The sequence below is a fragment of the Candoia aspera genome, chromosome 1, assembly GCF_035149785.1.
Source record: "Candoia aspera isolate rCanAsp1 chromosome 1, rCanAsp1.hap2, whole genome shotgun sequence".
NCBI classification, from domain to species: domain Eukaryota; kingdom Metazoa; phylum Chordata; class Lepidosauria; order Squamata; family Boidae; genus Candoia; species Candoia aspera.
Genome location: NC_086153.1, coordinates 27,751,182 through 27,768,291, shown reverse-complemented (window position 1 = coordinate 27,768,291; position 17,110 = coordinate 27,751,182). Strand labels below are relative to the sequence as shown.

General features: G+C 38.4%; 1 protein-coding gene across 4 annotated transcripts in view; it reads right to left on the bottom strand.

The window, feature by feature from the left end:
• Positions 1-17,110, bottom strand: part of XPO1 (exportin 1) — a 66,344-nt gene that overhangs the window by 37,068 nt on the left and 12,166 nt on the right. For all 4 annotated transcript variants that reach the window (XM_063301039.1, XM_063301047.1, XM_063301061.1 and 1 more), the window contains 3 exons: positions 1,242-1,303; positions 1,098-1,142; positions 835-1,016 (listed from right to left, as the gene is read on the bottom strand). In XM_063301039.1, the coding sequence (XP_063157109.1) occupies positions 835-1,016; positions 1,098-1,142; positions 1,242-1,303 (289 nt within the window). The remainder of the gene's footprint in view (positions 1-834; positions 1,017-1,097; positions 1,143-1,241; positions 1,304-17,110) is intronic.

Here is a 17,110-nt window from a genome sequence, read left to right as displayed (position 1 = left end):
ACCCTGGATGGGCAAGCTGTTACTGAGAAGGAGAGTCCCAACAGAGAACTCCTGCCATCTTGCCCACCCCCACTTCATCTAGTGACACGAGGGGCCCTTCAGCAGGGATTTCCTAGCTGTTTGAATTATCATGTCATATTATTGCAAATAAAATACCCATTCAAATGGAAGAATAAAGTAAAGATTATTTAAGTTTTTTTAGAGCTCAATTTTTATAGCACAAATTGGTTTAAGATACATAAAAACACTGCTAAATAACAAAAGGAGGTTTATAATACAAAATCCTTATAAACATATTCAAAACAAAGACAGTGATTAGAAATGAATTCAACGGCCTATTTGCATCCATCAGAAATTGGCAATCTCCAGCTGTTAATCTAAAGAAGCTTACTAGCCCCTTTCTTCCTAAAAAAAAACAAGGGTACAGATAAAACTGGCAGAATCACCAAATGCTATTCTGCACCTTCACCAAAGATGCAGAGCAATTCCTGAGGTGGGAAGGTATGTTCTGAACAAAATGCAGCAGGGGTCATCTCATGTTTTCAAATGAGGCAGCTCATTTGAAAACATGAGATGACATGGGGTTGTCTGGGTATGTATCTTCTTTAGCATAGGAAGATAAGAGTGGCTGTGACAGAAGAAATGGGAAGTGATGGCTCCTTGAATCCCCATCTCCTTGCATAATAAATGGTATCAAGGAATAGAACTCAACAAAATGCATCTTAGTTGATATCACTTTCTCATGTCTCCCTGACATTAGATGGAGAACTTGATTTGGCTTTCATTATAATTTAGGACTCCACCCCTGGTATACTCCTTATATTAATCACTTGCCTGTCCTTTAAATGTTTGGCTTTCACTTGAGTTATCTGTCCACTGGAAAAATCAAAAACTTCTTCACTCAGTAGTTTTAAAATGACCATGTTGTTCTGGCAAAGGCTTTCACTTGTTCTGCTGGCCCCAACAATATCGCTGATGAATGTTGGCCAATGTTTTGGCCATTCTTGTTTCAGTATCTGCAAAACATGAAAAACATATAGTGAACGATTATGACTCCAGTCTTACAATACTATACATAGACCAGAAACTTGACTCACCTGAACAAGAATCATGTTCAACTTCCCAATGTATACTTTCTCTTTCTAAGGAGGGGGGAGGGAGAGGATGAGAGAAAGAAATTAAGGTATATCCTATTTCATTAGCAAGGACCATCCTCCAATCCCCAAGGATCTCTTACTCACTTCAACACACGATGGATCAGAGGAGGTCTTGATAATTAAGCCAACAACATACTTTTTGATACCTGTAAGACAGTAAACAATAATTACGTAATAGTAAACAGCTTTATAAACAAATACTAAATGATCAGCTGCCGATTAGGTTGCACCAATCTTACATACCTGCATTCGCATAATAGCAATCTTAATAAAAATGAAGCATTATACCTCATAATTTGACAAAGAAACTGAACTTGTGAAACTTAAACAACTGGAATTTTAAATTGACAACTGAAAGAGCACAAATGTCTAAATTCATGGGCAAGGGAAACTTCCAGTCTGAAAACCTAATCCAGCTCTTGGAGGTCCTCTGTCTGGTCAGTAGCAATCTTTTGAGAAGCTGTATCTTCCTTCCCAAGACTCCCTTGCTGCCCCATCTTTTCCTTGTCTAACATGTTCTCTTGAGACTCTCAACCCCCAGCATCAGTACACAGTTCAGTGTCATCAATGTTCAAGACTGTATCTATCCATGCCAGTCAGATAAAGTTGGATAAGTAATTCAAAATGTGTTTCACAATGTCCCTAATTGGTGACTGCATTTATTTGCATCAATTTATGTGCCGTTACTCTTCCACTTATGTTTCCTTAGGACACCGATAAACCCTCAAAGACTTTTAGGATAATTTTTCATCAAATATATTTCTTCCATGAGCAGTTACTATTAAGCAGTTATAAAGTAAGCTATTTTGCAAGCTTTGGGAAAGACACAGAAGTAGAAATCCTCTAAAGCAATAATAGAAGCACTCACATTTTCTCTTCTTAAGCTATCAAAATTACATTTTACCCATCTGACTACTTGGAATTTGCTACTTTTTTTTAGGACTGTTCAGAGCTCCAGATGCTTTCTAAAACGCTTTAGAACGTGAGTGGGTATGAATGCAGTAACCTGCCTACAATTTTATGCAGCCTTAGTTTTTGGGGAAAAAGGCAAGGTGCCTTTTCTAAATTATTTCTGAAACAGTTAAATTCTAATAGATCTTTTAATCAATTTTTCAGCATTCTTATCCAAGCTATAAGGCAAAGATATCCTCTGAACAGATTCAAGTTCCCTTTCCACTACTGCCATTTTTTTGATTATTTTTGCAGATGCAATGTCTATACTAAATCTAGCACTATCAGGAACATTTGTGATAGCTGCAACACAGCTGTTAAAAAGTGCCCTTTATAGCAAAACAGAATACCTTAATGGCTTTCCATGTGTCTTACTGTGGAAAGCTACAAGCTACCACTGCGTTTGCAAATTATGGCACCCATGTATTCAGAAAATTGTATTATTTTTGATTATCTAATCTTAGCTGTCAGTTCTTCAATTCCCACCTGCTTATCCCTTTTCCTTTTCCATTGTTCTATTCTGTATTTTGAAGCTTTTTGTTTTCCAACATCTTTCCTTGTGTGTGGAATGAAGAGGAAAATAGGCACTTTTGCCTCCCTTTCTTTCTCAAGAGCAATAATTGCATTTCCTTACCAATGCTGTAACAATCCCAGGACCAAGCAATCCAAGAAACAAGCAGTATTTCTGTGACAAACTTGCTAGAATACCTACTTACAATCGAAACACTACAGACTTATAAGAAGCCTCCCTTCACAAAGTGGCATTAAATTCTCAAAACGTAAAAGAAATGCCGACAGGGTATTCCCCTCGTAGGGGAAGAAATGCAAGACTGATGCTTAGAAATTTTTTAAAATAATTATATTAAACCTCACAATTAAAAAGATAAAATCTAATACAAAAAAATAAAATAAAAAATAAAGTGCAGAAAAAATAATAATAAAAATATATAAAGAAAAAACTTCCCCCTTCATAATAACAAGTATAAACAATTTTAGTAACTTATCACCTTCTCTTCTTCAGCAAAGGATCGTTACCTTGTCATGGTGCTGGAGCTTGAGCACCTCAATGATGCCATGAGCTAAACCGTGAAGGGCCACCCAAGACGGGAAGGTCATGACAGAGAGGTCAGACTAAATGCGATCCCATGGGAAGGTAATGGCAACCCACCCCAGTATTCTTGCCATGAAAACTAAATGGATCAGTACAACCAGAGATATGTCGGTATACCATCGGAAGATGAGACCCCCAGGTTGGAAGATGGTCAAAATGCTACTGGGGAGGAACAGAGGATGAGTTCAACTAGCCCCAGACGTGATGACGCAGCTAGCTCAAAGCCGAAAGGACGGTTAGCGGCCGACGGTGCTGGTGGTGAACGGCGAATCCGATGTTCTAAGGATCAACACACCATTGGAACCTGGAATGTAAGATCTGTGAGCCAGGGCAAATTGGATGTGGTTATTGGTGAGATGTCAAGATTAAAGATAGACATTTTGGGCATCAGTGAACTGAAATGGACTGGAATGGGCCACTTCACATCAAATGACCACCAGATCTACTACTGTGGACAAGAGGACCACAGAAGAAATGGAGTAGCCTTCATAATTAATAGTCAAGTGGCTAAAGCAGTGCTTGGATACAATCCAAAAAACGATAGAATGATCTCAATTCGAATTCAGGGCAAGCCATCTAACATCACAGTGATCCAAATATACGCCCCAACCACAGATGCTGAAGAAGCTGAAGTAGAGCAGTTCTATGAGGATCTGCAGCACCTACTGGACAACACGCCTAAAAGAGATGTTATTTTCATCACGGGAGACTGGAATGCTAAGTTGGGCAGTCAAATGACACCTGGAATTACAGGTAAGCATGGCCTGGGAGAACAAAATGAAGCAGGACATAGGCTGATAGAATTTTGCCAAGACAACTCACTCTGCATAACGAACACTCTCTTCCAACAACCTAAGAGACGGCTTTATACATGGACTTCACCAGATGGACAACACCAAAATCGGATTGACTACATCCTTTGCAGCCAAAGGTAGCAGTCATCTATACAGTCGGTAAAAACAAGACCTGGAGCTGACTGTAGTTCTGATCACGAACTTCTTATTGCACAATTTAGGATCAGACTAAAGAGATTAGGGAAGACCCACAGATCAGCTAGATATGAGCTCACTAATATTCCTAAGGAATATACAGTGGAGGTGAAGAATAGATTTAAGGGACTGGACTTAGTAGATAAGGTCCCGGAAGAACTTTGGACAGAAGTTCGCAACATTGTTCAGGAGGCGGCAGCAAAATACATCCCAAAGAAAGAGAAAACCAAGAAGGCAAAATGGCTGTCTGCTGAGACACTAGAAGTAGCCCAAGAAAGAAGGAAAGCAAAAGGCAACAGTGATAGGGGGAGATATGCCCAATTAAATGCAAAATTCCAGAGGTTAGCCAGAAGAGATAAGGAATTATTTTTAAACAAGCAATGCGCGGAAGTGGAAGAAGACAATAGAATAGGAAGGACAAGAGACCTCTTCCAGAAAATTAGAAACATTGGAGGTAAATTCCAGGCAAAAATGGGTATGATCAAAAACAAAGATGGCAAGGACCTAACAGAAGAAGAAGAGATCAAGAAAAGGTGGCAAGAATATACGGAAGATCTGTATAGGAAGGATAACAATATCGGGGATAGCTTTGACGGTGTGGTCAGTGAGCTAGAGCCAGACATCCTGAAGAGTGAGGTTGAATGGGCCTTAAGAAGCATTGCTAATAACAAGGCAGCAGGAGACGACGGCATCCCAGCTGAACTGTTCAAAATCTTGCAAGATGATGCTGTCAAAGTAATGCATGCTATATACCAGCAAATTTGGAAAACACAGGAATGGCCATCAGATTGGAAAAAATCAACTAACATCCCCATACCAAAAAAGGGAAACACTAAAGAATGTTCAAACTATCGAACAGTGGCACTCATTTCACATGCCAGTAAGGTAATGCTCAAGGTCCTGCAAGGTAGACTTCAGCAATTCATGGAGCGAGAATTGCCAGATGTACAAGCTGGGTTTAGAAAAGGCAGAGGAACTAGGGACCAAATTGCCAATATCCGATGGATAATGGAAAAAGCCAGGGAGTTTCAGAAAAACATCTATTTCTGTTTTATTGACTATTCTAAAGCCTTTGACTGTGTGCACCATAACAAATTGTGGCAAGTTCTTAGCGGTATGGGGATACCAAGTCATCTTGTATGCCTCCTGAAGTATCTGTATAACGACCAAGTAGCAACAGTAAGAACAGACCACGGAACAACGGACTGGTTTAAGATTGGGAAAGGAGTAAGGCAGGACTGTATACTCTCACCCTACCTATTCAACCTGTACGCAGAACACATCATGCGACATGCTGGGCTTGAGGAATCCAAGGCTGGAGTTAAAATCGCTGGAAGAAACATTAACAATCTCAGATATGCAGATGATACCACTTTGATGGCTGAAAGCAAAGAGGAACTGAGGAGCCTTATGATGGTGAAAAAAGAAAGTGCAAAAGCTGGCTTGCAACTAAAAAAACCAAGATTATGGCAACCAGCTTGATCGATAACTGGCAAATAGAGGGAGAAAATGTCAAAGCAGTGAAAGACTTTGTATTTCTAGGTGCGAAGATTACTGCAGATGCTGACTGCAGTCAGGAAATCAGAAGACGCTTAATCCTTGGGAGAAGAGCAATGACAAATCTCGATAAAATAGTCAAGAGCAGAGACATCACACTGACAACAAAGGCCCGCATAGTTAAAGCAATGGTGTTCCCCGTAGTAACATATGGCTGCGAGAGCTGGACCATAAGGAAGGCTGAGAGAAGGAAGATCGATGCTTTTGAACTGTGGTGTTGGAGGAAAATTCTGAGAGTGCCTTGGACTGCAAAAAGATCCAACCAGTCCATTCTCCAGGAAATAAAGCCAGACTGCTCACTTGAGGGAATGATATTAAAGGCAAAACTGAAATACTTTGGCCACACAATGAGAAGACAGGACACCCTGGAGAAGATGCTGATGCTAGGAAGAGTGGAGGGCAGAAGGAAGAGGGGCCGACGAAGGGCAAGGTGGATGGATGATATTCTAGAGGTGATGGACTCGTCCCTGGGGGAGCTGGGGGTGTTGACGACCGACAGGAAGCTCTGGCGTGGGCTGGTCCATGAAGTCACGAAGAGTCGGAAGCGACTGAATGAATAAACAACAACATCACCTTCTCTTAAAATACAACAAACGTTCTCTTCTTCCCATATCTCATCTATCTATAAACAAATCCTTAAAACCTCACCATTCAGTCCTGATCAGCAAAAGTCCATTAAGGATTACCAGAGATAATATATCTATTTTAACCTTGATCAAATGCATTTATTTTTATTCCATTTTTTTTAATTGTATGGCATAGCAGTTTGGTGTTCATGCCGCTTTTTCTTGCTGGGAAATCCTTTTGAGGTCCAGTAGCCAGATTTGTATATTTAGCTGTGACAAGTCACGTTGCCTGAGGTGCACCATGAGGAGGCTAGTTTACAGTGCACCAAGTTGGGCTGAGAGAAAGTGACTGGCCCAAGGTCACCCAGCCAACTTTCATGCTTAAGGCAGGACTAGAACTCCCAGGCTCCTGGTTTCTAGCCCAGAACCTTATCCGCTAGGCCAAACTGGCTCTCTCCAACCTTTATTATTTTTATAAATAACTCAAGGTGGCGAACATACCTAATACTCCTTCCTCCTCCTGTTTTCCCCACAACAACCACCCTGTGAGGTGAGTTGGGCTGAGAGAGAGCGACCTGCCCAAGGTCACCCAGCTGGCTTTCATGCCTAGGGCGGAACTAGAACTCACAGCCTCCCGGCATCTTAACCACTAGACCAACTTTAAATTCCTTCCTTTTACTTTTAACAATCTTGATCTTTAATTCCTTCAAATAATGTCATAGAACTTGATTTCTTTTCATTTTTTCTTTGTCTTTTCTCACAAAATTCTTCATAACTTTAACAAGTCTCTTTTGTAAATCCAATAGAGGAAAGATATCCAAGTCACTCTTTTGGTTTGTTTTTCGTACATCCCTTTTAATTATTAAGATATCAGTCGGTTTCATTTGTATAGCCAGTGTAACATCTTTTTCCAGATCATTCTTGTAGCCTGTCGCTTTTAAATCCATTTTCAGATCAGTCTCAGTCTTGTCCGGTAAATCTTGTTCTTCTTTCATAACATATAATTACCAAATTACCAATAGAAGAGAATATATGTAGCTCAGGTATCAAGGACTCCACACTCTTAAAATTAACTTCTGTGTCTATTGTTCAAAAATACCCTTCAATATGTCTGATGTTAAGGTATTTTGCTCCGTTCTGTATTAGTAAGTCAAATTTAAGTGTTCTTCTCCTTTAATCTCTTGTTCCTTCTGGTTCCCTCTAGTGTCCAACCTTCAAAGTCCCACTATGTTTTTTTTAAAGAATTCAAAACAACAGCGTTTTTCTATAGGAAGGATTCTAGTTAATTTCAAAATCTTATTTCAAATCCATCTGGACCCTTAGTCCATTTGTAACTTTCCAAAATCAACATTCTAATCACCCTTTTGCTATTTATTTAAAAAAAAAATTAAGTCCTTAAATTTCTATTTAAATCTTGTTTTGCTAAGGATTGAAGGAAATTCACCTGATGCTGTAAAAAATGTTGATCCAAAGGTTCCTAGTAGCTGAAAAGCAATTTATTTATTTATCTGTCATATTTCTTTACCACCCATTTCGTGATAACAATTAATAAGCAATTTCTAAAAGTGATTAGAAAAGGAAGTATGCAAGCCATGTCCATAAAGGCACTGACTGCGGTTTGGGCAAAGATGGCGTTCCCTCGTCTCTCAAAGCTCTAAACCTTCTGGACCACTATACTGCAAAGAACAACTGTCTGGAGCACTTGTGAGCAATCCCAAGTCCTCCCCTTGTCTGGAGAGGAATCCTGAAGAGCCGGTCCACTCGCCAGGAGCCGGTCCACTCTCCCCTTGTTTGGAGAGGAATCCTGAAGAGCCGGTCCACTCCAAAGGAATCTTGTTGAACTACCAGCATGAACTTGGCAAGGGGAAACCCTACTTCACCAACTTTTTCATGAGTAGCAGCTTGAGTTTTTTCCAATAGAAGTCTGTAAAAGCTATAGATTAACCCCTCATTAAAGACTCCCGAAAAAATTTAACAGTCATGGTGTCACTATTATTAAAGGACAGAAAGCTCAAAGTAGAAATAAATGGGACAAGCCGTTTATGAAAGAATATAAACAATGTTCCCCCAAATTCCGTATCAGAAGCAATAACTGCTAACTTTTTCATGCTTAATTCAAATTTAGTGGTATACAGTGAAGTTGCCATGATTACAAGTAATCCCAGAATATTTAAGATTGAAATTCTACACAGAGAGTACAGAATTAGAATTAGAATTAAAATGTATGTTTTTCAAAAATTCCTACCAAACGCATTTGTAAATACACTGAGAGTGACTGAACTGCTATAGAATCTAAGGGATAATGTGGTAACTAATTAAAACCTCAACCAAATGAGAGATAGTTATGATAAAGATAAATTCCATTCTAGAGATCAGGATGTGGCCTAAAATTTAAATGTATCCATGGTCCAGCAAAAGGATGGCAAAAAAGCATTTCCTTGATCTCACCTAATATTAGAACTAGGGTTCATTCAGTTAAGTTGACTGGCAAAAGATAGAGGACAAAAGGAAATACTCCACATATTATGTAATGCATAATGAATTCATGGAATACGTATTGCACATTTTCAAAATAGGAATAGCGTATTCCTCATCTTAGAGTATCTTTTATCATTACAATCTAGCTGCTCAGCTATAATATACAGTATAATTGCTACAATTACCATACACTCTAATGTCAGTGCTGTTCAGCCTTATACTAAAAAGCTTCTAAGATTCACAACTTACTTCCCCTCTTACATAATTTGTATTTAGCCCCAAGAAATTCTTTAAGATATTGCTTTTGTTTTAATTTCAATTAGTGACTTAACATATGGTCTTCTCCTGATTTGAAAATCCATTCTAACATTCCTTATAGCCACCGATGTTTCATTAAACACATAATTCTTTCACATGAATGTATTCTAAAGATTTCAGAAATGTCATAGCTAAGCCTATGGATCTCAAGAAAAAGCAAAAGAAGCCCTGCTATTTTAGACCAATAATTCAACTGAGTTCTCCTTGAATCCAGAAGACCCATTTAGTTTCTGCTGCTGGAAAGATACAATCTGGGAAAACTCACAGCAAAGCTGAGTTTGTATGACACACTAAAGCACAAACTAGCCAACCACATTTTAGCTTGAGTGTTTTATAAACCTGGTCCATATGGCTAGTTTAACGTTAAGTATGCAGTGCAAACCCAAAACATGGATCTGGATAAGTATGTTGTGCCAGCATAGACATTTCTAGCTGTGAAAGCTAAAAATTTGATTTTTAAGAAATATAGCCGTCTTTTTTAATATTCTGCCATATTTCATGTAGCATCTGCATTAACACATGCTTCTTCAAACTACTAGTCTTGCCTTCCACTTAAATATGTTGTTGTATCAACAATATGAGAAGATCCTAGAGAAAGGATCTAAAAAAACCTAAAGGAAAGGATATTAGATTTCAATCACCAAAAAAAAAAAAAAAAAAATCTATTGTACAAGTTATCGTGATGGCAATCTGAATAGCTGTGCTCACAGGCTCCGTGGGCAGATCTGACAACATGGCAGTTTTTTTGGGCTCAGGCAGGCTTTTCCTGAAGCCCTGGATCATTTTCATGGATAGAAATCGCTCGGAATCATCCTATTTGTACTCCCGAACGTCACCTTGCAGCCAGAAGATCGCAAATAGCATTAACACTAACCTGGCAAGAGATGACAGGAGGCTGAGATGTCAACATTTCCAAGCCCCACTGTAGCCTTAAAGGGACACTAAGATCGGCCACCCCATTTCTAAATCACCCAATTTATATTTTCGTTTAAGTTTATGTACCCTTTTTATAGCAAGGCGAAGTGATCTCTTTTGGTGCTTGTTATTTTTGGCATTAATTTTTAAAAAGAATCTTACTAAGTTTTGGCTTGTTTCCATCCAAATATAGAGGATTGAAAGTAAACACTTGTCTCTCTTATTATTTCTGTATTGAATTTGAAGAGTTTAAAATTTTCCTACATGTCGAATCTGCTGTTTTGAATCTTCAGTTTCCTGCTATTTTTCCCAGGGGAACTGTGTCTAATCAGCTTTTTACTTATATAAACAGTTCTGGAAACTTTCCATTACGTTCTACCTTCCCTGGTTAAATACTTAAGGGGGCACCATAATCTACTGCCTGGAACATGGAGGATTTCAAGCAGACCTTTTCAGAATTCCATCAAGACCTTAAACAGATTCTCTCTGACTCTTGCCAAGTTATTATACAAGGTATTTCGAACATTGTTGAAAATATTAGCTTTGAAATGTGGCATCTGGCTGGGGACATCGTGGAAGGAATTGAAGATCTCAACAATGATACAAAGGTTTCTATTAACAGTGAGATAGAGGTTTTTGTCAAAATATCAGAAGATGTTTGGAAGAAATTAAAGGGACTCAAACTGCAAACTGTAAGTGTTGTTGCTCTGATGGAATGTTGTGGAAAGGAGGGGCTTGTTATCCATGGGAGGTTTTTTGCTGAGAAGTTGGAGCATTTGGGGAGGCAGTTGGGCTGTTTGATTTTTTTTTGTGAAAAATGCCCTGCGTGTATTTTGGAAATATGTGAATGTTTTGGTTTATTTCAAAGCAGATTAAAGGTTTGAGAATGTTTATTTGGATTGCTTTTAAGGCTTGTTTGATGTTATTCTTTGCTGTTATTCTTCTTTAATGATGTGGATTGAGATTAATAAGATAAATAATAAATGTTTGGTTTTAGGTTTAACATGATTAAGATTGTAATAAGTGTAGTATTAAGAGAAGAAAATTTGTTTTTTTAAGTTTGATCTTTCTTTTAGCAGACAGAAATGTATAGAATAGTGGTAGGAAGTAAAGGAATTAAATAAGTATTTTTTGGGGGGAGGTTGGGATACAAATCCATTTCCATGAGAAAACTATTAGCTAAAATTTACCATAACCAAGCATATATCTGTGTACCTGATTCACTGTTCCTGTGTACTATTACTCAGGCCTTGCAAGATGTACAGAAAAGCAGAAGTAGTGGTTCAGTAGATGTTCACAAAAACATCTCCAAAAACTTTTCAATGACTGCACTTAAGCCTAAGTGATTAAGGTAGGGTTTTTTTTTCAGATTCTGCAGGATTTCTAATACATGGTAAAATTATCTAGTTAGTTTACTGTAAGTGTGAATCTGCCGAAGTAATTTATTTTGGAAGGGTAATAAAGGTTTTTCAATGAAGCATGACAAAAATAAGTTTTAAAGTGAATTGTTTTATTCATAAAACATCTACAGTGACATCAGTAAGATAAAACCCTTCATCTGGATCAAAGAAATTTTCTTCAGAACAGATGTACTTTTAAACAGAAAAAAACAAGTTAAGGTTTTCAAACACATTTTAAAAAAATCCCTCATATGGGTCATGATGCAACTCTGGAAATATAAAATAATGTAATTTCAGAATTAAAATACAGGTTTAAAATAAAGAATTAAGAGATGATAATATATAAGAGGTTATTATATAGCCTCTTACATGATAAGCTCTTAATTACATAATTTTAATTATATAGAGTCACTACATAAGATAGGTGGTTATACAAATATGATTAAATAAATAAATAAATAAAAATAGGGTGAGACCCCATATTCTATAGCTACCCAGAGTAACTTGAGATGGGCAGCTATAGAAAACAAACAAAAACAAACAAACATTGCTAGTTAGTATAGGGCCAACAAAGCCAGATATCATCTACATACATTCTACCACCTTAAATCCCTTAAAGCAAAAATCAAGAATTTCATGACATTTGGCTCTAAGCGTACAAAATGTATTTGGAAATATACACACTCCTATTAATAAAGAATTCAGTCCAGATCAGCTACCAAGACAATGGATTGCCTCACTGACCACTAAATTTGTTATTGTTTACTCTTGATTTCTTATAGAAATGATTCTACCCATAGGGAAAACAAATAAAATTTATTCTTAAATGATATTATGGCAATGCTTTGCTTTGCTTTGCTTACAGGGAAAAATCTAGAAGTTGGACTTTGACAGTACAATTAATCCAGAGCACATTACCTTGGTAAATCAGTTTACTGAGATTGGAAACTTAATGTTTATCATTCTCCGAAAGTACAAATTAATAATTGCTAAAGGCAACCAGCTAATAAAATTACTGCTCAAATCACTTCTGATTTATTGTTCCAATTCTACCACATAAAGAGAAAGAAATGTAAAAATATACCTAGACTTAAAATAAGTGCATTGTCAAGTAAAACTGAAAAATCTCTTTAAAATATGGAAAGCATTTTAGCCAAACATATTTTGCCAGAAATAAGCAAGAAACTTACCACTGGAAATTAAAAACACCATTTAAAAGTTAGCTAGTACTGTAAGCTAACTACGTTCTTATGTTGGTGAGGCTGATATGCAATTTCTGATTTTCTCCAAGACAAAACCACTAGTATTACAAGTACCTAAATAGATATTCTGTATGGTTAATATTCTTACTACAAACACAGGGTTTAGCTACCTTCATCTGCTCAATTACACATTAAAAATATGTAATTTGACTAGCAGAACGAAAATGACAGAAGATGATTAGAGTACATCTGAAACATTGCCTTGTTTGGCAGAAAATTCCTAGATAGCATGGCTTTAAAAAAGGATACAAAAAAGGAAAAACATGTGAAGGCAGATTTTAGTAATGTTATACATTGCTGTAACTAAAACACTTTAGAAGTCAAAATGCTGTGATATTCTTGTATGTTGCAAATAGAACACAATACTCTAAAGCAATGCAAGTAATCTAGGAGGGGAAACATACAGATGTATAGGTTATTAATGTGCATTGTACTTACTGCAGTTAATATCTTTTAATTTAATGTAAGATTCTGAAACTGGCATTTTAAAGCTTAATATCAAAATCTGAAACTTCTAACTTTGCTTTATGGATAATCATTAAATAGGTATCAACTTCCTAGAACAGTGTACAATTCTGACTACACTCATGTGCTCTGGAGAGTTGTTTTGCCAAGACTATTAATCCCTATAATTTAATCATCATCAATCATCATGTATCATTACATTACTGGATGTTTATCTTAATTTTATACACAAAATTCTACAATTCAGTCTTAATTACGTCTTAAGAAATAATTCCCCCAAAATTGTGGTTTATTTATTTAATTAAATTTATGTCACCACCCATCTCCCCTCAATGGGGGACTCTGGGCAGTTTACAATAAAATAAAGCTAAAACATGTCCACCTAAGTTATAGTTAAAAATATAGATAGTAAAATAAATACAAAATCCAAGCGGAGGTGGAACCATAATCAATAAGAGGTGCTATGGCACCAGCCACCCCCAGGTGGAACTGTTACCCTCCCCATCCCAAGCAAGGCGGCAGAACCAGGTCTTCAATTTCTTCCGGAAGTCCAGGAGCGAGGAGACCCATCTCAACTCCAGGGGTAAGATATTCCAAAGGGTGGGCGGCACTGCAGAGAAGGCTCGCCTCCTGGACCCCGCTAGATGAAATTCCTTTGCTGATGGGGTCTGTAGCGCGCCCTGCCTGAGCGGGCGTGGCAGGTCAATGTTATGGGGATGAGACGGTCCCTCAGATAGCCTGGCCCCATGCCATGTAGAGCTTTAAAGATAATAACCAACACCTTGAATTGGACCAGGAAGCAAACTGGTACCCAATGCAGCTTGCGTAACAGTGGTGTCACATGGGCTGATTTTGCAGCACCGATGACTGTCCGTGCAGCTGCATTCTGGACCAACTGAAACTTCCGAATACTCTTCAAGGGTAGCCCCATGTAGAGCGCATTGCAATAGTCTATATGGGAGATGACAAGGGCGTGAGTGACTGTTCAGAGGGCATCTTGGCCCAGGAACGGGCATAGCTGGCGCACCACCTGAAGATGTGCAAAGGCCCTCCTGGCCGCGACTTCCACCTGCTCTTTGAGCAGGAGTTGCGAGTCCAGGAGGACCCCCAGGTTCCGCACTGGTTCCGAATAGGGCAGTGCCACCCCATCCAGAACCAAAGAAGACAACTTCCTGGAAACCGAGGGGCCATCAATCTACAGCCACTCTGTCTTACCATTGTTCAGTTGGAAGCCTGTTGTTCCCCATCCAGACCCCCACAGCCCCCAGGCACTTGGAAAAAATGCAGGCAAGAACAACCTGATAAGCAATGAAACTTCTAATGTGGAACTTTACCAAGTTTTGAATTCAAGAACAAAAAGATACTTAAGATCATTTGCACATACAGTACTTGTCTGTAACTCCTTAATTGAAGCATGTATTTTCTTGGGATTGCATGACTGGTCTAAAATGCATTTGGTTTAAGGAGCTGCAGAAAGATGTTATGTGCTCATACCCATGCACTCCAAATCAGTTTTTCCTTTGAATCTGCACAGCCCTAGTTTTAGACTGCTAATATGCAAGATACAGGGAAGCATGGTAAATTTTTACCCAACCCAAAATTGTAAGGCAATGGACTGTAATACCATATAACTACCATAAACAACCATATAATCATAGCTGCCCAACCATATCAATCTTGTATGGTTGGCATGCTCTGGGGTCCTTTGATTGAAGAATGTCATCTATCAGGACCCTGAAAGCACACCTCTGTAGCAGTGCCTGCCCTCTGGAATGAGGTTCCCCCCGAAATCCGGATGGCCCCCACTCTTATTCAAAAGAGTGGTGATGTCCTGGCTGTTTGCCTAGGCCTTTGGCGAGGGAGAGTGAGACTCCTTGTTTCATTCCATCCGGTCTGTCGTGCTTGCCATCTTTTATTGATTTTATTGTAATTTCTTTGATTGCTGTGAGCCACCCAGAGTCATTGGGGGTATACAAGTTTAACCTATTATTATTATCATTATTATTCTAAAGACTATCTGGACAAGGTGTGCTAATGGCAGATATAACACTATATTTTATTTATTTATGTGATTTCTATAGCCGCCTTTCTCAGCAAGTAACTCAGAGCGGCTTACAATAAAAACTATAAAACAATTAAGACAATTTCAATTAAAACAATTAAATTACAGAATAAATATACATGCCCACCAATAGATTTTAATATAACCAAGAAAACCGAGCATTCCCATGCTCGGGGCCACAGACCCAGGCACATAACCAGGTCTTCATGGCCTTACAAAAGGCCAACGAGGTCGGGGACATCCTAATCTCTGTAGGAAGAATATTCCAGAGGGCAGGCGCTACGGCTGAAAAGACACGCCTTCTAGTTCCTGCCAACTGACATTCCTTGGCTGATGGGACCTGCAGCATACCCAACCTACTACATCAAATTGGATGGGCAGAAACAACTGGGAGAAAACAGTCCCTTAGGTAACCCAATCGCAAGCCATGAAGGGCTTTAAAGGTGACAACCAGCACCTTGAATTGCACCCGGAAGCAGACTGGAAACCAATGCAGCTCACAAAGCAGTGATGTTATGTGCATTGAATATCTGACTCCATTTACTACCCGCACAGCTGCATTCTGCACCAGCCGAAGCTTCTGAATATAGCCTCAAATAATGGTTTGTACAAATCAAAAAAATGTTTTATTTGGAGCTATACCATAAAAGTTCCATTAAATCAGCTGGAATTTGCCATAGTTTAACAGAACAAAACGCAAACTGTTCTGGATAGCCTGCATTTCACTGAAACAAAACTCAACACAGATTCAAGTGTTTTGGCCATGGAAACTAGTAAAGGAACAAGACTCCTAGTCTGAAAAACTCTGGGCAACCACTATTATGACAGCAAAGAAATACTGAAAACTAATCCTTTGCTATTATATAGAAGTCATGGCAAAGTCCTGCAACAATGCTCTGAGTTTTTCTTCAGATAAACGTGACATGGGAGATTGTGCTTCCTGTAGTCCATATATCCTTTCAATGTGTATAGTTCACCTGACAGATTTCCAATTTACCCAAAACTCCAAATCACTCATGCAGCACTCTTATTTAGACTGCAGAGGTCTCCCATAATCATTAGCCACAGGGTGGTCACATAGTCAGTGCCGCCTCCCTCTTACAAACATGGGTGGGGAGAGGTGGAGTCCACAACCAAGTTTAAAGTTAATGCCTTTCACCTGTCATTTCCCCTGGATTACCACCAGATATTTAACAGCAACCTCTTGGCAATCTGGTGAACCAAATGCAACTATAATAGAAAATGCAGACTGAACTCTCAGCAATTCTAATATGTCTAGTGATTTAACACTCACTTCAAATCTCAACAATATATTCTTCTGGAGTGATGCACTGGAATCTAGTGGTTGATATATTTAGACCACTGGTTCTACCTCAATATAATCTACCAATTGCAGCTTCTCCAGGTTTCAGGCAGAAATCTTTCCAAACCACACTTCTTACATGTAAAGATTACATGCATTACTGGGTTACCATTCTTTCTATAAAATACAAGAACTTTAGTTGTATATCTTCAGTTGCCAAAACCTTGGCCACACTATTTGCAAATATACAGAAACATGAGTATCTGATCAGCAGACTTCCTTTTGAACAAAGCAGAGATGCTCCCATATCTTTCTGATAAGATGCAAGATGTTAGCATTTATCTGGGTTTTTCCCAAGTGCTATGTAGATATGATTTGAAAACATTTAAACATATCTAAAAGTTCTAAATAAAATAAAGGTGATATTAGGATCTGACAACAGGAACATACAAATTATCCCTATATTTGTTGTCCCCCAACAGAACAGCAAACTTTTATCTGCTGGCTGTTCTTTGCCTTAAAAGTCTTTATAATCATTGTCATGTACAAGAGTCTTCATTATTTCTACTTCTAGTT